This window comes from Amyelois transitella, chromosome 23 (assembly GCF_032362555.1).
Source record: "Amyelois transitella isolate CPQ chromosome 23, ilAmyTran1.1, whole genome shotgun sequence".
NCBI lineage: Eukaryota > Metazoa > Arthropoda > Insecta > Lepidoptera > Pyralidae > Amyelois > Amyelois transitella.
The window spans coordinates 1,256,464-1,277,146 of NC_083526.1; the positions used below are offsets into that span (position 1 = coordinate 1,256,464).

General features: G+C 36.8%; 3 protein-coding genes across 3 annotated transcripts; 1 reads left to right on the forward strand and 2 right to left on the reverse strand.

Annotated features, from left to right (window-relative positions):
* The first annotated feature begins 351 nt into the window (after window positions 1-351).
* Window positions 352-8,206, forward strand: LOC106140015 (26S proteasome regulatory subunit 10B). The gene is made up of 10 exons (XM_013341535.2): window positions 352-539; window positions 693-812; window positions 1,167-1,303; window positions 2,576-2,674; window positions 3,317-3,466; window positions 4,309-4,432; window positions 4,862-4,962; window positions 5,509-5,618; window positions 6,476-6,641; window positions 7,446-8,206. The coding sequence occupies exons 1-10, from the start codon at window positions 434-436 to the stop codon at window positions 7,521-7,523; spliced, it is 1,191 nt and encodes a 396-aa protein (XP_013196989.1). The 5' UTR covers window positions 352-433; the 3' UTR covers window positions 7,524-8,206.
* Window positions 8,207-9,266: 1,060 nt separating this feature from the next.
* Window positions 9,267-15,002, reverse strand: LOC106140319 (TGF-beta-activated kinase 1 and MAP3K7-binding protein 1). Its single transcript, XM_013341899.2, has 6 exons — window positions 14,751-15,002; window positions 13,854-13,991; window positions 13,021-13,123; window positions 12,015-12,273; window positions 10,868-11,024; window positions 9,267-10,039 (listed from the first exon to the last, which is right to left on the reverse strand). Exons 1-6 carry the CDS (start codon window positions 14,885-14,887, stop codon window positions 9,508-9,510), a joined length of 1,326 nt encoding a protein of 441 aa, XP_013197353.2. The 5' UTR covers window positions 14,888-15,002; the 3' UTR covers window positions 9,267-9,507.
* A 1,725-nt stretch (window positions 15,003-16,727) lies between these two features.
* Window positions 16,728-18,271, reverse strand: LOC106140329 (transcription factor BTF3 homolog 4). Its single transcript, XM_013341911.2, has 2 exons — window positions 18,142-18,271; window positions 16,728-18,047 (listed from the first exon to the last, which is right to left on the reverse strand). The coding sequence occupies exon 2, from the start codon at window positions 18,022-18,024 to the stop codon at window positions 17,497-17,499; it is 528 nt and encodes a 175-aa protein (XP_013197365.1). The 5' UTR covers window positions 18,025-18,047; window positions 18,142-18,271; the 3' UTR covers window positions 16,728-17,496.
* Window positions 18,272-20,683: the final 2,412 nt, after the last annotated feature.

Below are 20,683 nucleotides of genomic sequence, written 5' to 3' on the forward strand. Positions count from 1 at the left end.
GTAATAGGAGCACTCATCTTGTGCAAGCTTCCATGCTGGTCTGGAAGCAAAGAAAATCCAGAGTGCTTGCCTAGGTAACTTTTTCTGGAAGTTCCCCACAGGAGCGAAGGCCCGTGCACAAGCTATTTTTGTATTCTTTTAAGCGATAGAGTAGCAAACTGTCTCTATTTAAATATCAATTCCATCATTGTGTTACACAGATAAACATGGCTTTTCAGTTTTTTTTACAAGACTTCCTACTACCTACTGTATTTACTCTGGAAAGGATATAAAATATACGTATGACACGTTCTCGTTAGCATTTTTCTTTAAAAAAAATACAAGATGTCGTGACATCTAATGTCACTGTCAGAATTCCAATCCATCAAACAAATTGGATTCTTGGTTTGGTGATTGTTGAATTTCATTGTGAATTAATTAATTTTATTATAAAATGCCTGCTGGAGCTTCAACCATGGATCCTTTGAGAGAAAAAGCGTTTCAAGATTACCGAAAGAAGTTAATGGAACACAAAGAAGTCGAATCAAGACTCAAAGATAGTAAGTATTGTTCGGTATGATTTCTGCCGAATCATGCCAGCTACATAAACTATTTTCTTCCAAATATTTTGAATGACTACCAAAAATCGAGAGTTTCTATCATCTCTATCCTGATCTGATCGTCGATTAATACACTATTCTTTATTATTGCAGTGCGCGAACAACTCAAAGACTTGACAAAACAATATGACAAAAGTGAAAATGATCTCAAAGCTTTGCAGAGCGTTGGTCAAATCGTCGGTGAAGTATTGAAACAGCTCACTGAAGAGAAATGTAAGTATTTACAGTAATTTTAATTCATAACACATATATATGGTTCCCTTGCTAAAGTTGCCGAGGTCAGATGGGTTTCATGTAAAACTTGGACTTACACATACCAGGACCATCATTAAAAGGTACACTTCGAGCTCCTCCCTAAAGAGTTGAGGATACAACCAAGATTAACACTGACTACACTCTCACTGTATCCCAAAGGTGGACTAGTTTTAGCATTATGTTAAACATTTTGAAAACAAACTGTTAAAAGTGGCTGCATTTAAAAAAATAAAGCATGAAAGGTGAAAGTACATTATTTATTCATATAATCAACCAATTTTTATCAATCACATTCATTTCTTCACATTGCAGTCATCGTTAAAGCAACAAATGGACCTCGCTATGTCGTCGGCTGTCGTCGCCAACTTGACAAAAACAAGCTGAAGGGTGGCACTAGAGTCGCTCTAGATATGACTACGCTCACCATCATGCGGCATTTACCCAGAGAGGTATTTCTATTTATATTATTTATTGAATAAATTGGTAGCTGTGGAGAGTTTTCCCTTGGTGTATCAATAGTTCATTAATTACATACAAAAGGTACCAAAGTGCCTTCTCTAGATGCCCATGCCTAGTCTATTCTTCTTTGGGCAGCTGACATGTGCATATTTAAACAATACATATTGCCATGTCTATATCTCTAGTAGATGTTCGGGTAGATGGAGCCAACAGTCTTGAAAAGAACAAAAGCTGTGCGTGACGTGTGTATAAAATTTAATTTCATATTTTTGGCCACTCACACAGATCTGGCAGCAACAAAAAGAAAAAAGCATGTGGCAGCTGCTTCACTTTCTGTGCATATTGTAAAAGTATGTCAAAGGAACAGCTTAAAAACTTAGGATTTGAATCACCATCTCTCTCTACCTGCCATTAAGATCCTGTGTTTTGTTATAATTTAAAATAAAATATCTCTATCAAGTCATTAGCATTTTTTATCTATACTATCTATACTAATAGTATAAAGCTGAAGAGTTTGTTTTGTTTGTTTGTTTGTTTAAACGTGCTAATCTCAGAAACTACTGAACCGATTTGAATAATTATTTCACTGTTATATAGTCTATTTATCGAGGAAGGCTATAGGCTACATTTTATCCCGGATTTCCTACGGGAAACGTCAACAATGCAGGTGAAAGTTGAATGAGTCGGCCATCTGCGAGCTTTCCACGCGAACGCTGCGCAAACCAACAAAGATATAGTAAAACAATGTACTAAAGATGTGAAACTACTCATTTTTTGCCACCAAAAAGTCCACGAGAGTATACATCTATCTCTTAAGGTTTACTTATAATAACCACTTTTATGTTCATTTTTAAATGGTTTTATTTAGCTCACCCCGTTTGTTTTAAGATTATTTTTTCATTATAAACATAAGTTATTTTGAAACCAATTTTCTTTAATTCGGTTTTGAGGTTTTGATTAAGGTTTTGAGATAAAGTCGTTATAAGCTATTTGCAGCGAAACATTTAATACGGCGAACCAGCGTTCTTTCTAATACGCGTGACCGCCTGACTGATTTGCAAAAATAAATACGATGCCCAAAATAACTATTCCACGCGGACGAAGTCGCGGGCACAGCTAGTTTATACATATAATCACATCTACTTATATCCCTTGCGGGATAGTCAGAGCCCGCTGTCCCAAAAAGACACCTAGGCCACATTCAGCTGTTAGGCTTAATGATGTAATTGAGATTTTATTTTATTCATACAATAAATTTACAGGTGGATCCTCTTGTCTATAACATGAGCCACGAGGACCCCGGAGACGTCACGTACTCAGCTATCGGAGGTCTGCAAGAGCAGATCAGGCAGTTGAGAGAGGTAAGGTCACGAATAGTCATAGTTGTCAAAGAAGTAACGTTATCCTACTACTATTATAAAGGCGAAAGTTTGTATGGATGTTTGTTACTCTTTCACGCAAAAACTACTGAACCGATTACCATGAAATTTGGTATGTAGGTAGCTGAAGACCCAGAATAACACATAGGCTACTTTTTATCCCAGAGTTCCCGCGGGATTGATAGGGTTTCCACGCGGACGAAGTCGCGGGCGGCCTCTAGTGTTGTCATAATATTGTGTAAAAATTTAATGTATAAGGTGCTTTTTCTATCGCATTGGTTTTTATGACTGTAATGATAGGATAAGTTTTGATGAAATAAATAAATAAAGTTACCAGTTACTATAAATAAATAAATATATACGGGACAAATTACACTGATTGAGTTAGCCTCGAAGTAAGTTTAAGTGGCAAATTTACATAAAATTTGAATAGATTGTAAGATGAAAAGAGATTGTACGAAAAAGCTGATAAGGAGTCCATCGCCTACGAAAAGAAGTTAACCTCCAAAGTTATTAGCCTTTCCCTTAGTCGCCTTTTACTAAATCCATATGAAAGATATGGAGTGGTCCTTTTCTGAAGTTTAATATTATCAATAGTTGTTAACGAATTATTCTTATTTTCAGGTGATCGAGCTACCGCTGTTAAATCCGGAACTGTTTGTCCGTGTGGGCATCACCCCCCCAAAAGGCTGCCTTTTGTACGGACCTCCGGGTACTGGCAAGACACTGCTCGCAAGAGCAGTCGCTTCTCAATTGGATGCTAACTTTTTGAAGGTAAGATTATGATATCAATCTGTACTAATTTATAAAGAGGAAAGATTTGTAGTTGTGAATGTTTGTAACGAATAAATTCAAAAAGTACTGACACAATTTTGATGAAATTTAGCATACAGATAGAAAGAAGACAAATAGAAATTCCCACTGGACCGAAGAACTGCGTAATAGCTAGTATTTAAGAAATGCCCTGAGCCCTGACCTGAGTGCGTCTTTGATTACCATTTAGCAGTAAGTCAGGTTTTTACACAAAGCAACTTCTGTCTGACCTCCGCAACCTTTGTATGTGAAACTTACTCATAAATACATACATATGGTCACGACTATATCCATTGTGGGGTAGACAGAGCCGACTGTGTTACGAGATACTAACCCAATGATACTTGAACTCAAGGATTAATAATTTTCCCTTTTTTTTTTACATTTTCATTATTTCTTTGCTCCTTATAGTTACAGCGTGATGTTATATAGCCTAAAGCCTTCTTCGATAAATGGTCTATTCAACGAAAAATAATGTTTCAATTCGGACCAGTAGTTCCTGAGATTACCGCGTTTAAACAAACAAACAAACTCTTCAGCTTTATAATATTAGTATAGATACTTATATAGATAAACATCCAACACCCAGGCCAATCAGAGAAAGTTCTTTTCTCATCATGCCCTGGCCGGGATTCGAACCCGGAACCTCCGGTGTCGCAGACAAGCGCACTACCTCTGCGCCACAGAGGCCGTCAATATAAATAAATAGTTATAATAAGATTTAAGTTATGTGACGTCAATAAGTGATACCTTGTATCCAATTTTGTATAAAATAAATATATTCTGTTCTATTCTATTCCCAGGTAGTGTCGTCCGCCATTGTGGACAAGTACATAGGCGAGTCGGCTCGCCTCATCCGCGAGATGTTCAACTACGCGAGAGATCACCAACCCTGCATCATATTTATGGACGAGATTGATGCTATTGGTGAGTTGGTACCTATATATTTTTTGTCTTAGAGAGAGAGACTTGCTCGACCTTTTTTTTTAATATATTAAATGGGATGCTTTTAATATTCAAGTGATAGAAATCAAATTCAAAACTTTTATTCGTTATTCAAAATTTTTTATTCGTTATTCAAAACTTTTATAAAATACTAGAGGCCGCCCGCGACTTCGTCCGCATGGAAACCCTATCAATCCCGCGGGAACTCCGGGATAAAAAGTAGCCTATATGTTATTCTGGGTCTTCAGCTAGCTACATACCAAATTTCATCGTAATCGGTTCAGTAGTTTTTGCGAGAAAGTGCGTTTTTAAATTTTGGTCACGTCTATATCCCTTGCGGGGTAGACAGAGCCAACAGCCAAGTCTTGAAAAGACTGATTCGTCTATATCACACATCGATATTGATTTCAGGCGGCAGACGTTTCTCAGAGGGCACCAGCGCGGATCGTGAGATTCAGAGGACATTGATGGAGTTACTCAATCAGATGGACGGGTTCGATTCCCTCGGACAGGTGGGAAAAAATAAATTCATTCATTCAAATTAAGGACGTCCTGGTAAAGGGTCAGGCCAAGAGTACCCGAAACCGCTGAGCTTGCGTGAAGAGAGTTATGAATGTGGATGAAGCGAAGGAAGTGTGCAGAGATCGTGGCAAGTGGAAAGAGGTGGTGTCTGCCCTTCTCTTAGTCGCCTTTTACGACATCCATGAGAAATAGGAGTGGTCCTATTCTAGTGGCGAATTGGTCTTCTCGAGGCTGTTGGCTCTGTCTACACCGTAAGAGATATAAACGTGATTATACATATGTGCGTATGTAACTAAATATATGCAGTGTTTAAAGAAAAATGTACAATTTTAGCAAAAAGCTGAACATGGCCTGTCAGTCTTTTCAAGACTGCTGGCTCTGTCTAGCCCGCAAGGGATATACACGTGACTATATGTATGTATGTATAGGTGTATTTCACTTAATAGGAGGCCACAACCACAGTGAAATTATGTACCATTTAGTTAAAGAAATAAATATATTTTGATTTTTTTTTTTGATGTATGTACAATTTCCAGGTGAAAATCATCATGGCTACGAACCGGCCTGACACTCTCGACCCAGCTTTGTTGAGGCCAGGGAGATTGGACAGGAAGATTGAGATTCCCCTGCCGAACGAGCAGGCCAGGTGAGATTGTGGTCTCAACTACTTAGACCAGAGTACCAAGCTTCTTTTAATTTAGTGGTTCCCGGCAGTGCCGTGTGGTTCCCGGCACCAATAAAAAAACAAAAGATTAGGACCACTCCATCTCGTTCCCATGGATGTCGTAAAAGGCGACTAAGGGATAGGCTTGTTAACTTGGGATTCTATTTTAGGCGATGGCCTAGCGACCTGTCACTATTTGAATCTCAATTATAGAATTGAGATTCATTCAGCTATTTGGCTTAATGATAGCATTAAGCCAAACAGCTGAACGTGGCCTATCAGTGTTTTCAAGACTGTTGGCACTGTCTACCCCGCTAGGGATATAGACGTGACCATATGTATGTATGTATGTAACCAAGCTTCTTTTAATTTAGTGGTTCCCAGTACCAATTTACGATTTAGAAGTAGGAGTTCATATTGCATACGCATCACAACATAGTATAAAACAAAGTCGCTATTTTAGTCTGTTTGTCTGTATGCTTAAATCTTTAAAATTACGCAACGGATTTTGATGCGGTTTTTTGTAACAGGTAGAGTGATTCAAGAGGATGGTTTTTATGTATAATAACATTTATAATTTTGCACCCGTGCGAAGCCGGGGCGGGTCGCTAGTTAAAATATATAATAAGCTACCGGACTCATACAAGTCTTTGTCAATTAATAAATTTACGAATAGACTGCATGAATTTTTGATTTTAATTTTAAATTGTATAATTACTTATTTTTTTATGTATGTATGTGTCTTTTGAATCATTTCAGTGATTATATACATATATATAAAAAATGACACATACATACATATATATATATGTATGTATGTGTCTCTTGAATAATTCCAGATTGGAAATCCTGAAGATCCACGCCGCCCCCATAGCGAAACACGGCGAGATGGATTACGAAGCGGTCGTCAAACTGTCTGACACGTTCAACGGCGCGGATCTCCGGAACGTTTGCACTGAGGCCGGATTGTTCGCGATACGAGCCGAGAGGGAGTATATCATACAGGTTGGTGTGTTGTTGGTGTGTCGTGTGGTTCCCGGCACTAATAAATAATAGAAAAAAAAAAAAGATTTCGGAACTAATAAATAAAAATAGAAAAAAAAGGGATAGGACCAGTCCGTTTCGTTCCCACGGATGTCGTAAAAGGCGATTAAGGGATGGGCTTGTAAACTTGGGATTCTGGATGCGACCTGTCACTATTTGAATCTCAGTTCTGTCATCAAGCCAAATAGTTGAACGTGGCCAATCAGTGTTTTCAATACTGTTGCCTCTGTCTACTACGCTAGGGATATAGACGTGATTATATGTATGTGTGTAGTACGTTTGCACTGAGGCCGGATTGTTCGCGATACGTGCCGAGAGGGAGTACATCATACAGGTGTGTTGTTGGTGTGTCGTGTGGTTCCCGGAACTAATAAACAAATAGAAAAAAAAATATTTCGGAACTAATAAATAAAAATAGAAAAAAAAAGAATAGGACCAGTCCGTCTTGTTCCCATGGATGTTGTAAGAGGCGAATAAGGGATGGACTTGTTAACTTGGGATTCTTCTTTTAGGCGATGGGCTAGCGACCTGTAACTGTTTGAATCTCAATTCTGTCATCAAGCCAAAGAGCTGAACGTGGCCTATCAGTTTTCAAGACTGTCGCCTCTGTCTACTACGCTAGGGATATAGACGTGATTATATATATGTATGTAGTACACCTCTTACAATGAATTCTTATAAAAATTGTCCGACTTCCAAAAAAGGAAGAGGTTCTCAATTGAATATTTTTTTTATTTATTAAATTTGTTTTTATTATTGTTACAGGAAGACCTCATGAAAGCGGTAAGGAAAGTAGCCGACAACAAGAAATTGGAGAGCAAATTGGATTATAAACCAGTTTAAATATCATTTATTTTTATCATTTATCTACTTATACCGTCATAGAGTTGGCAATAATGTAAGACTATAGAAGTGACAAGTACATAGAGTTGGCAATAATGTAAGACTATAGAAGTGACAAGTACCTACTGGTGAATGTGGCTACTAATTACGCTTTAATCTGCGATTATTTCGCGTTTCGCTGAACCGATTTTAATGCGGTTTTCAGGAAAGTGTTTGTTACACTTTGTTGAAGGTTTTAGGAATTTAACCGACTTCAAAAACGCAGGATTACGATCGGAGACGGTTCTCTTTTTTGCAAAAGATAAGTAAGTAAGTAAGTAAATGCTTTATTGTTCACTAAAGGAGTACATTACAAATAAAAACAGTACAGTACAAAGGCGGGCTTATCCCTAAGTGGGATCTCTTCCAGCCAACCTGACAATAAGAGGATCATATACAAAATTGAGAGGCAAGGGTGAACAACAGTTCTTTTACTAGTATATAGATATTTATATTAACAGCTTTACAACTGCGTACGATGCAAAACGACAAGTCACTTCTATAGATTCATGTACAATAATGGTATTTCTATAGACTTATATTATTGCAATTTTTAATGATTATTATGCATACTTGTGTCTATATTTGTCAATAGAATGTAGGAAGCGGTGTCTTGAAGACAAATACATTAATACGAAATAAAATGTTTTTTTTTTGCATTAATCAAATTCAAAATTTTTATTCTGTAATAATAGAGGATACTCCATATCGCTTAATAATTGTCAAATCTTTTGGTTTCACAACATTGGTTGACGTCAAATAAATTACTTAAAACTAAGTTCCCTGCCGCTTCCAATGCGTCAGTGCTGAAGAAGCATCCTCCTTGTTAATAAGTACCTATTGTCTTCGAAACAAGAAATATTACGAATATCACATTTGGCGAATGTGAATATTAGTCCTGAGAATTCGAATATTCAGGTGTGGTTCCCTGCACCAATAAAAAAAATAGAATAGGACCACTTCGTCTTGTTCCCATGGATGTCGTAAAAGGCGACTAAGGGGGATAGGCTTAAAAACTTGGGACTATTCTATAAGGCGATGGGCTAGCAACCTATCACTATTTGAATCTCAATTCCATCATCAAGCCAAACAGTGTGATGAGTTTAAAGAGGAAATAAAAAATCTTGTAAAATATTAAGTACATTTTATTTTACACACTAAATTAATACAAATCATATATTTACACAACTGTGATGTGATTTTTACAATAAATTGTACGTTTTTCTTTACCGCCATTGTAAAGAGAAGTTATGTTTTTTGAAGACTAGAATAAAGGTAATTAGTAGATTTTATACTTAACATAATACGACAGGATATTATTTAAATTCATTCAAGTAACCATTGTATTGTAGCTTAGTCATTATTTTAAGGCACATAGTCTATCTTACATAAAATCTCAGATTACTTTGTTATTTTCCTTCTTCGTTATACTAAAGATTTGAAGAACACGTTCATTCATTTTTACTGAATTGTTTCACTAGAATCGGCTCAGCAATTTGGGCAACAACATGTGCATCAAGTAACGTTTAAGTAAGCCATGTTTGTAGTAAAATTGAAGTCAGATTTTTCTCAATTTAAAAAAGGTTCAGCATTTTCAAACTTTGTCATAGAATTGCAATAAGGAATATCCTCAAAACTTCAGCAGACTATCTTTTAATACTCTTTATTTCTAATAGCTGTGCCCGCGACTTCGTCCGCGTGGAATAGTTATTCTGGGCATCATTGAAGCCCTCCAGATGAATAAATTGCCCCGTTTTTTTTTTTCAATTTTTACACTATTTCTTTGCTCCTTATAGTTGCAGCGTGATGTTATATAGCCTTAAGCCTACCTCGATAAATGGTCTATTCAACACAAAAATAATTTTTCAATTCACACCAGTAGTTCCTGAGATAAGCGCGTTCAAACAAACAAACTCTTCAGATTTATAATATAAGTATAGATTTTCTACTCAATAAAAGGCGGCAGACTCCCATTCGCCCTGGCCTTCGCAACGTTCTCGTAATAACAAGAGAAATCAACATAACTCTTAACTTTACCATTCTCATCCTCTTGCGGTCTCTCATATGGCTCGAAATCCGAATCGCACGATCGATTCGTATCAACAATCGAGTTGGTATTGTTACTAGACGAGTAATCATCGATTTCGTTGACGGAATTATTCGATTTCGACTGCACTATAGGATTGAAGCGCACGTTGTTTTTTGGCGCCAAACTTTCTTCAATTGGCGGTAGGAAGTTTAAGTTTCTTATAAGCAATGACATGTGAGTGTTGGGTTTTGGGGTTAAGTTGTTTTTGACGCAATAAGACACGAATTCTTCCTCGATTTCTTCGAGAACTGATTGGCTGACCTTTTTGAAGTCTTGCTTCCGGAATTGTTCGACTATAATTTGTGCTAACTGCTTGTTCGTCTGTTCGCTACTACCGCGGGCTTCCTGAATACGTTTGTATACGCCAGCGCTGACTATTACTAGGAATCTGTAAAGATACATAATTAAAACTTGAAAGAAATGTTAATAATTATCAAACTTAATATAAATTTATCAACAATCTGGCATAAATTGTACATAAAGCAATGTGTATGATAGAAAATTCAAAAAGTACATTAAAGATGAGCTTTGTAGGAAAGCCTATTACAGCACGGAGGAGTATATTAATGATAAACATGTGTGGCCCGAGCTGGACATAACGGCCTCTTAAATGCTTGTGCAGTTTTGACATGGTGTTGACATAATTTGTACAGTTTGTACATATATTATTTTATCTTTATTTATTTGACGAAATATTTGTATTGAAATATTTAATTTTACATTTATTCCTATTTTTTAATGTAGACAATGTGCATTCGTCCACGATTTAGATTTAAACGATCTATACTCGTAAATTGACGTCCGACGAAAATGCTGCAGTGTAGTTTCTTCTTCTACAAGCTTTGCAAGCGGTTGTAGTTATAATTAGATTTATGTGATGTGACGAGTATAAGTGATACCTTGTTGCGGTCGAGTTAATTAATACCTTAGTTTCTGTAATTGACACACAGATGTCGCTATACAATATTACCTGCAGCTGTGATCCAGTAATATAGGCCCTGTGATCTCTGGAGCGGCCACCACGGGCTCGCTGGCCGCCGCCCGGATGCTGGGGATTGCTTTGTACAGACTCTTCAAGAGGTAATTACATCGTAATAAGTGCTTATCATTTATTCGTGCGATTCTCTATAGCGCCATCTAGCGGACGACGGTCGAGTTGATTAACACCTAACTTAGTTTCTGTAATTTACACACAGATGTCGCTATACAATATTACCTGCAGCTGTGATCCAGTAAAATGGGTCCTGTGATCTCTGGAGCGGCCACCACCGGCTCGCTGGCCGCCGCCCGGATGCTGGGGATGGCTTTGTACAAACTCTTCACTAGGTAATTGCCGAGACAACGAGTGCCCGTCTGGTTGCCAAGATATTGCGCTGTAATTGAGATATGTACGTAACATTAAGTGACAAAAATAAATAGAAAATACCACTGCGCCATTCAAGCAAATAACGAGTTATCATCAGTCTTGCACAGTGGCGCCGTCGTCTACACATACATACATATAAATAATCACGTCTATATCCCTTGCAGGGTAGACAGAGCCAACAGTCTTGAAAAGACTAATAGGCCACATTGAGCTTTGTGGCTTAATGATAGAATTGATGTCCAAATAGTAACAGGATAAGTACTAGCCTGTCGCCTAAAAGAAGAATCCCAAGTTAATAAGCCTATCCCTTAGTCGCCTTTTACAACATTGGTGCCGGAAACCACACGGCACTAATAAAAACTTAATATTTGTATAATAATACTTGTCTACACAACCACCACTATCATTGATAGTAAGCACTGGGATTCGAACCTAGTACCTTGATACAGTTATGCCTACTAGATAACCTTAATCACTCAATCACTGATGCTCAGCTGATAAAATTGTGGTCACTTCGGTAAACCGTTTATAACTTGAAAAGATTGAAAAATGTGAATGAAGCAGAACATCTTTACCTACGTCTCTAGAAAAGAGGTATTACCTAAAGATTACTACTTAAAGAGGGATTATGAATTAAAGTGGTAAGAAAAGAACCTCTTTAATTGATCAATTTTTTCAAACTGCACTGCATCTGACATGCAGGGTAACTATCATATCTTTTACTGCCTCTGTGGCGCAGCGGTAGTACGCACTGTCTGTGACACCGGAGGTCCCGGGTTCAAATCCCGGCCAGGGCATGAGGAGAAAAGAACTTTCTCTGATTAGCCTGGGTCTTGGATGTTTATCTATATAAGTATTTATTACAAAATATAGTATCGTTGAGTTAGTATCTCGTAACACAAGTCTCGAACTTACTTCGAGGCTAACTCAATCTGTGTAATTTGTCCCCTATATATTGTCCCGTATATATTTTTCTATAACTAAATAATTGACTCACAGTTCCTAAGCTTGCCGACGTCCAGTCCGAGCTGAGCCAATCTCAACAGCTCATCCTCATTATTCAGACTGTGATCCACCGTAAGCTGTAATACCCGCAACACTGAGTTATCATCAGTCTTGCACAGTAGCGCCCTCGTCTCGCCAACGTTCGCAACGAACAACTTGTCGTTGTGGACCAGAGCTATGACGACGGTGGCGCCACCTGACAGATGCTTGTCGATTTCTTTCAGACGGGCGAGTATCGAGTTTTGGGACATCTGCAAATAATTAGCAACAATATAAATAAATGTGCCGTGTGGTTCCCGGCACCATATACAAAAAAGAATAGGACCACTCCATCACTTTCCCATGGATGTCGTAAAAGGCGACTAAGGGATAGGCTTGCAAACTTGGAATTCTTTTTAAGGCGTTGGCTAGCATCCTGTCACTATTTGAATCTCAATCCTATCTTAAAGCCAAATAGCTAAACTTGGCCATTCAGTCTTTTCAAGACTGTTGGCTCTGTCTAGCCCACAATGGATACAGACGTGGCCATATGTAAGTATGTATGTTAAAAATAAAATCAAATATATTTATACTTCTATAGATAAATATCCCAGAATTAGAATAAATTGAATTCTTATCATGCCCTGGCCTGGATTCGAAATTGGGACCTCCAATGTCACAGACAAGCGCACTACACAGAGATACTAGTTTGTAACAATACTAAATCAATATTTAGTAAGTCTTTAGTTGAATTGACCTTCTCGTTATCCTTTACAATTTGATAAACTAATAAGTAATTAGAATAGAATAGATTTATTTTCAAACTTGGATACAAGGTATCACTTATTGACGTCACATCACTTAAATCTAATTACTACCGCTTCCAAAGCGCATGTCTAGAAGAAGCGGCGAACTACACTGCCGCTTTTTCATCAGACATCAATTTACTAATCTCTTAAATCTAAATCGTGGAATCATTGTAAAATCATAAAGAAAGAATTAATGAAAAATAGAATTACCTGTGAATCTGTAGTCTGCAGCTGGTATTGTAAGCTGGTGCGCTCCGCTATCATGGCGTCGTAATTCTCATTGTACGCCTTCTCCACGGACACGAATGCATTCCTGAAATTTAATTATTCCTATAATATTTGTTCCTTTGCACAGTGACCTCAGCTATAGAAAAACTAGCCACGAGGATGTGGTATTTTTCTTTTGATTTGATAAAATTTGGGACATAGGAAGACTATAGAGTATAGACTTTCAGAAGTAAGATTTCTGTGGAAATTCCTACCTCGGGCAAACATGTTGATGAAATTATCATTGAACATGTGAATGTCAATGCCATACATGTTATACATACATACATACTATGGTCACGTCTATTTCCCTTGCGGGGTAGACAGAGCCAGTCTTGAAAAGACTGAATGGCCACGTTCAGCTATTAGGCTTAATGATAGAATTGAGATTCAAATAGTGACAGGTTGCTAGCCCATCGCCTTAAAAAGAATCCCAAGTTTGTAAGCATATCCCTTAGTCGCCCCTTACGACATCCACGGGAAAGAGATGGAGTGGTCCTATTCTTTTTTGTATTGGTGCCTAGAACCACACGGCACGGCAACCATACATGTTATGGCGATAGTAAACTAAACCACAAAGACAAGTTAACTGTATGGAAATAATGAATGCATGATTTATCCAGATTATTCAACAGCTTATACAGAAAGCTAAATTGTAGGAAGTGGGATAACCTCGCCAAGCATGTACTACGTTTTCTGCGTGCAACAATAATATTTATCGGTACGTCACATAGGTATTCCTTCTACCGCAATAAATGTTATCACTTGAAAATTACCTTAGCCTATCCCGTATTTCCTCATCGGTGGTGCTGTTGGACGAAGTGGTCGGAAACAGAATCTCCACGGCCATCCTCTGCATAATGAACTTGGCCGCGTCCAGCCCATTGTGAGGTTCAAATACTCCGTACAAACATCTGAAAGCATCAATCATCAGTTAAAACTGTATGGGTTCAAAATACTCTAGAATCTGTTACCCAAATATGACTTACTCTGCCAACAACTCACAGTTGTGGAAAGAAAAAAATATTAAAAAAATATGATCAAATTTATAACCTCCTTACATACGTAAAATCACACCTTTTTCTCGGAGGGGTAGGCAGAGGCTTAGTCTTTCCACTTGCCACGATCTCTGCATACTTCCTTCGCTTCATCCACATCCATAACACTCTTCATGCAAAACCTCCTTTTTTGTCAATAATGTTCCAATAGTCATTAACGGCATTAAATCCCCCCTTTGTACACTTATTGTGCAATCGTTTTAAATAAATAAATAGTGCAATATAGTGCCAATAGTCACAATGAAATGGTTTTTTAAAATATTTAATTTCTATGATTTCAACATACTATAGGCAAATTAGTTTAGTATAAATTTTTTTGTAGCGCACAAAATAAGCCTAGCCTTGTAACACTATAGAAAGGCAACAAAAAAAAACAAAGGTAGTCTCTGCCTAACACTCCGGGAAAGAGGCGTGATATTATGTATGTATGTATGTCTTCCAGAAAATAATTCTTTGCAGTTTTTACGGAAAGAGAGTACAATCAAGGAAAAGATTGAATCTCAATTCTATTTTAAAGCTTTCCAGCTACCTATATACATATGTGTCCAGTCTTTTTGTTTTTACCATGATCGATATTTTATGGTGGAATGGGTACAAATAAAAGTAAAAACTTACGAGTTTTCATCCATTTGGCAATAGAAAACCAAGTAGTCATCGTTCGTGTTAGAATTTCCGCCTAATCTTGAGAAATAGGAGGCGACGCAGGTATTCCTGCACTTGGGCAAGTCGTCTGTCCACAACCGAGCAATCATATTCTCAAATTTATTCCCGATATACGCTATTTTAAAGAAAATCGAATAGGAAAATCGGCAAGGGTAAGACAAATTTATTTTTACATCAACAAAATATATTCGTTGGTTATTTCATTTGACATATTTTCAACTTTAATGACAATGACAGATCGCTTTTTTCCTTTGTGCGTAATTTGTCACAAACATTCATTAGAAAAATGCCAAGACAGCTCTAATTACTATAACAACAGAACAATACCGAAATAGATTTATATTGTACAATAATATCTTTAATCTGCACTAATACTTAATAAAACGCAAAGAGAAGGAGGAGGAGGAATAAATTAAGGAATAATTCTAAGAGAAATATAATAATATGTTGGATCTCTCACTCTCACCATACCACAATAAATGAAAATAATGAAATTCCACAAAATATAAGCTTTTTAGGGATATCTACATAAACGAGTATTAATTTATAACATTGGTTACGTGAGAAATCGTTACCACTTCCGGAGTACTGAACCACAGAGGTCATGAATCTACATGCTAAATGGGTGCTAATGAAGTAGGTCACACGATTGTACTTATTACCTACGACTACGAAAATCACATTGCTAATAGCGACTCAGCGACCATGTGCGTGTACAGTGGCCTACAATAGAAATGTAGGTAGGTAGGTATACCATTTGAATTCGTGGCCTATAATTATTTTCGATATTGAGGGCTCTATTTACCCGTCAGGTATAAAGAGGTGATTATTTGAGAGTCGTTTCGTGTTTTAACAGTTTTTTTTACACGAAGCGAAGTCTACCAAGTAGGTCTGTGCCCAATCCAGGATCATATAGCCAAAGATGTACCCCGATCGTATTTCTCGATGATAGAAAAACTATTATCACCGTATTTAATAAGGTACATGTAGATAGGTTCCTACTTACCTACTCACTCATTAGATAATTTTTTTTTAATACAATTAGTCACTTCAAGTATTACCATGACTTAGCACTGCCTATCCATAATCCATATTCTTAGATAGGGACAAGGAAAATGTAACGTACATTAGTTTGATTGCTAACCGTTCCATTTACGCCGAGGGTAAATATCGTATGGAATCTTATAGTACTGTATGTATAAATGGATTATGTTATGTCCCCCTGAACTAGCTGATGCCCACGACTTCGTTCGTCGTAAAAGTTTAGTGAAAAAGCTGACCCTCTGTATTACCCCATAAAGGAGATTTTGATATACCAGTTTCTGAAGTTAAACCAAGCTTAGCACATCTGAAAAATTAAACATTTGGGAGCAACAATTTTCGCATGATTCCTAGAAACAGACAAATTACAAAAATCAAATTTTTATTTTCGCTACCTTTAGTTTTATATAGATCCCCCCATGATCCTTTGGGAATATCTTACAAGTAAAGACATTAGTAAGTTACTATTTTATTGTAAGGATTAGTTCAGGTCACTCTTTGGCTACTTTTCTTTATGGAATTTCAACAGAAGTGAAGCCCAAGGCAAAACCTTGTACAGTTAGTGGTATAAGTACAGTTGCACCTCTATTTTATGTATGGCTGTTGGAGGAGCGTCAAGCCTTCGCCTAAAACTGTCCCGCTGATTACAACGAAGTTTATGCCCTTCAGGCAAACTATGTTCACATTATCAAAAAAAAATTTATTATGTATATGCCATTACACCCACAGAAAATTTACTGATCAGTGATCATTCAGGATCCTATTTTGGAAATAGAAGGTACAGTCAACAGTAGAGAAACTTGACCTATGTTTTAGGTTTTACTTTGTTTGAACAGGGAACGTGTAAAATTGACCATACAATGTGTGGGAGAAAAATAATAAACATAATTCATGGACCAAAGTTTTAATGTCACATTTGCACATTACACAAAACCTTGAATCATTTTTATTTTTACGATTTTTATGTTTTTATTATACATCATTAGCTCCATAACCTAAAGAGCTATATGTGACTAAAGTTCCATTTTTAAATCTATTTTGTTTTTAAAATGAGAAGCATATCTCTTGGACATGAACCAACAACTTTAGAAAATATTATTTAAAAATATTATTTGGTGTATCAACACCCTTTTTATTTCTTATACATATATTTCCTGGTGACACGCTGAAATAATGCATTATTTTATAGACTATGTATAAAGTGCTATAGCCAATATATCAACAATCCACATTTATAACTTTTTCAACACGAGCACCAGGCTGTTGTTGAATAACTATTGTTTTCTATTGTTACCCACGAGGGTTGTAAGGCTTGCTAATTTCTAAAGTGTAAAAATCAACATATCCCATTAATGTTAAATAAAAATAAGTATTAGTGCTTGGCAAAGGAGACAAAAGCAAAATTTATAACTGACATGGCTGTTTGTAGGATTTCCAAAGTCACTAGTTAGTAAAACACGAATTGGTCAGTCACAGGTCACACAATTTTTTATAATAAATGCGAACAAAGTATGTCCAAAACACATTTAATAGGAACACAAAATTAACAAAAAATTACTGTTTTGAGACATGCCCGATGGCTTTGGAAACCCTAGCTTTTATCACTTCATCGGGTGAGCAAATTAAAAACTAAACCGTCATATGTATGGTTGGCTGCTTAGTCAGTTTTCTTGTCTGCAACTTTGGTTTCAGGCTCTTTTTTCTCCTTTTCTTTCTCATCCTTCTCTTCGATTATGACCTCCTTAGCTTCTTGTTTGGAAGCCTCATCGAAATTACCAACTAGGTTAGGTACTTCATCGTCCTCCTCCAAGGGCTTCGGCGCGGCCACACTTGACGCCAACCGCTTCAACTGATTTAATCCTTCAGGCCCCAGTTGACTCAAAATGCCAGGCAGCATTTCAGCGATTTGCTTATTCTCTCCATGTCCTGTGATAGCGAAAGTGTTCGCCGCAAGTGAAGCTTGCGCCTTTGGGTTGTTGAAATGTATCACTGTACCGTCATCTTTTATCATATTTACTTCCTCTATGCCAGGTATTGTGTTTACTGACAGCTTTTTGAGGGAAGACTGCAATTTCTTGTCGTCTGTGGCGGCGGTCGCATGAACAACCTTCTTCTTTCGTCGTGGTGTGCCCTTACCTCCAATGCGCACTTGTGATTGCAATTTCTTCAGCTTTTCGGTGTTCATTTTGTGATTTTAATACGTGCTACCTGTTAAAGGAAACGCGATACACTTTTTAGTAATGTTTTTTGTTAATATTAATCGCGAAGACACGAGTATTCCATGTAACTAGATGATACGCACGTGTTTTTAACACCGGTATGTTACAAAGGGAAAATGGTGGAATTTGCGACAAGTTATTTCTGATTTTTGATATCTTGAGGTTGGTAAGACGAATTGACTACGTTCCATTTTTACGTAGTTAATTTTTTAATGTCAAATTGATCTTTTCGTTATATAATTGTTTTATTGACTACTAAAAACGGTGTAACCAAATTGGCATAAATTTCCTATGTTAAGATTATGAAACCTGCACTATTTGCAATGATGAGTAGTTTTTAGAGATATTTTAAGACTTTGTACAACTTGTTTGTAATCGTATTTCATATAAGAATTTGCGTAAAGAGAAGACGAGAATATTGCCAGTAACAAAAATAGAACGCAGCATCGTTTCGTACTTGTCATTGCTACCAACATAAAAATAAACATACTTTACTAGCGACATCTATGTTTAATAAGCAGTTTCTCAACATTATGTCTTACAAAACGACGTATGTAGTATTTTTAAATTATGCGTCTAGATGGCGCTTCAAAAAGTTAAATAATTTTGCTATACACCACTAGATGGAACTACCTGTATGTTTTTCATTTTAAGAAGTATTATTTTTTAATGCTTTTGTCTACGGTGTAAGTAAAATAGCTAATGGATTTACTCAAAAAAAAATTCAAAATTCAAAAGTCATGACGCCTCCGTTGGGTCCAGCTACAAGTGACAGTTCAAGAACTATTGGCTCCGACATAGAATCTAAATATTGAATTTGATGCTGAAAATCGTACAAAGTGGAGAGAATTGATGGAGAGTGGAACAAAGATTTAGAAGCATATCTTTGGAGCGCGTAACCAAGAACACGCTGAGTATCGCCGTCATGCGAAGAGAGACATACATATAATCACGTCTATATGCCTTGGGGGTAGACACAGCCAACAGTCTTGTAAAGTAGGCAACATTTAGCTGTTTGGCTTAATGATAGAATTGAGATTCAAATAGTGACGGGTTGCTAGGGAAGAGACAACCCAAGTTTATTAACGTCTCCCTTGATTGCCTTTTACAATCTGCACGGAAAGAGAAGCACACTCTTTTTTTTAGTCGCTATCATATAGCCTCGATTATCTTGTTTTTAACTTAAACGAGCCGGGTTAAGCACAGACTTACATAGATTACATTTTGACTAGATTGTCATTGGCAGCATTTTGAATAACTAGAAGAGGTAAAAAATGAATATAAATAAAATATTTCTGAAAAAATAAAAAACAGAAGCTGAAATAAACTGACATTTTGTGTCAGTTTATTTCAGCTTCTGTTATATAATATATGAATGATTATGTTTACATAAAAAAATATTATGTAGCTTTTCACAGTTATATTGAAAAATTTCGAGTCATAAACAAAAATGATTTATGGCACACTTAATGCAAAGTTTAAATCAGGCCAGTTCATCAAATCATTATTCAAAAACATACTCACAAAACTGATACACTTCGAAATATGATAAAAATGCCGTAAAACGGTAACAGGATTAAATTTAAGTGCATTAGTTTATTGGTTCATTCATAGTGTACAGTTGGGGGGAAAAGGCAGAAATACAATTTTATTATTAGTCATTTTTTTTAATGTGCCGTGTGGTTCCCGGCAGCAATACAAAAAAGAATAGGACCACTCCATCTCTTTCCCATGGATGTCGTAAAAGGCGACTAAGGGATAGGCTTACAAACTTGGGATTCTTTTTTAGGCGATGGGCTAGCAACCTGTCACTATTTGAATCTCAATTCTATCATTAAGCCAAATAGCTGAACGTCGCCATTCAGTCTTTTCAAGACTGTTGGCTCTGTCTATCCCGCAAGGGACATAGACGTGACCATATGTATGTATGTCACTTTAATAATTTTGTTGACAATAAGTTCTTATTAGTCTGCGTCAAATAAAACGCGCGTCAGATGTGGTTGGGTTGGAAGTTGTATTTATGCTCCAATCTGTGAAATCTTCGTTTGCGCGACTTAGACTCTTCGCTGCTTTTGATGAGTGTGTCACAAAATTTCGTCTGATAAGACTTAGGTATAACTTGTCGCAACCGATTTATTGAAACCTCCGCGAAAGGGAAGTTCTGGAGTCAGAGCAATATATTATCATAACTACAAATATCATCACTCTTTCCTGGAAGGGTAGGCAGAGGTTTATCTTCCAGAAGACCCGAGATAGGAGATATGAGAAATTTTAATTTACCCTGCTTCTGAGCAAAATCTTGTAAGTAATTAGTTAATAAATGTGTTCTGTAACTTTTGTACGCGATGATACCACTGTCATCACTTCAGGATAAGTGCGCGGGAACAGCCCGTATCGTTTTAGCAAAAGTCATCTTTCTATTATTAATATACATCCATTGCCTTTATTAATAGTCTTCGAGAGAGTTGGCGCGAAAGATCAGCTGTTGACAGTTAAAGAGGCGGCCATTTTGTAATACATTTAGTAAAAGGAGATAAATATTTATGGTTTAGAATGTTTTACGTTCATTATGGAGTTTATTTTGGTTTTCATTCAATGGATTTTGGGGCAATGAGGTAATCGTTA

Excerpts from the sequence above, each read along its gene's own strand:
- LOC106140015 (XM_013341535.2), top strand. The coding sequence starts at position 434 with ATGCCTGCTGGAGCTTCAACCATGGATCCTTTGAGAGAAAAAGCGTTT. Across the intron at positions 3,467-4,308 it reads TGGATGCTAACTTTTTGAAG|GTAGTGTCGTCCGCCATTGT; the intron begins GTAAGATTATGA and ends TTCTATTCCCAG. Across the intron at positions 4,963-5,508 it reads GGTTCGATTCCCTCGGACAG|GTGAAAATCATCATGGCTAC; the intron begins GTGGGAAAAAAT and ends TACAATTTCCAG.
- LOC106140329 (XM_013341911.2), bottom strand. The coding sequence starts at position 18,024 with ATGAACACCGAAAAGCTGAAGAAATTGCAATCACAAGTGCGCATTGGA.
- LOC106140319 (XM_013341899.2), bottom strand. The coding sequence starts at position 14,887 with ATGATTGCTCGGTTGTGGACAGACGACTTGCCCAAGTGCAGGAATACC. Across the intron at positions 13,992-14,750 it reads TGCCAAATGGATGAAAACTC|ATGTTTGTACGGAGTATTTG; the intron begins GTAAGTTTTTAC and ends TGATGCTTTCAG. Across the intron at positions 11,025-12,014 it reads CGTCGGCAAGCTTAGGAACT|CGCAATATCTTGGCAACCAG; the intron begins GTGAGTCAATTA and ends TCTCAATTACAG.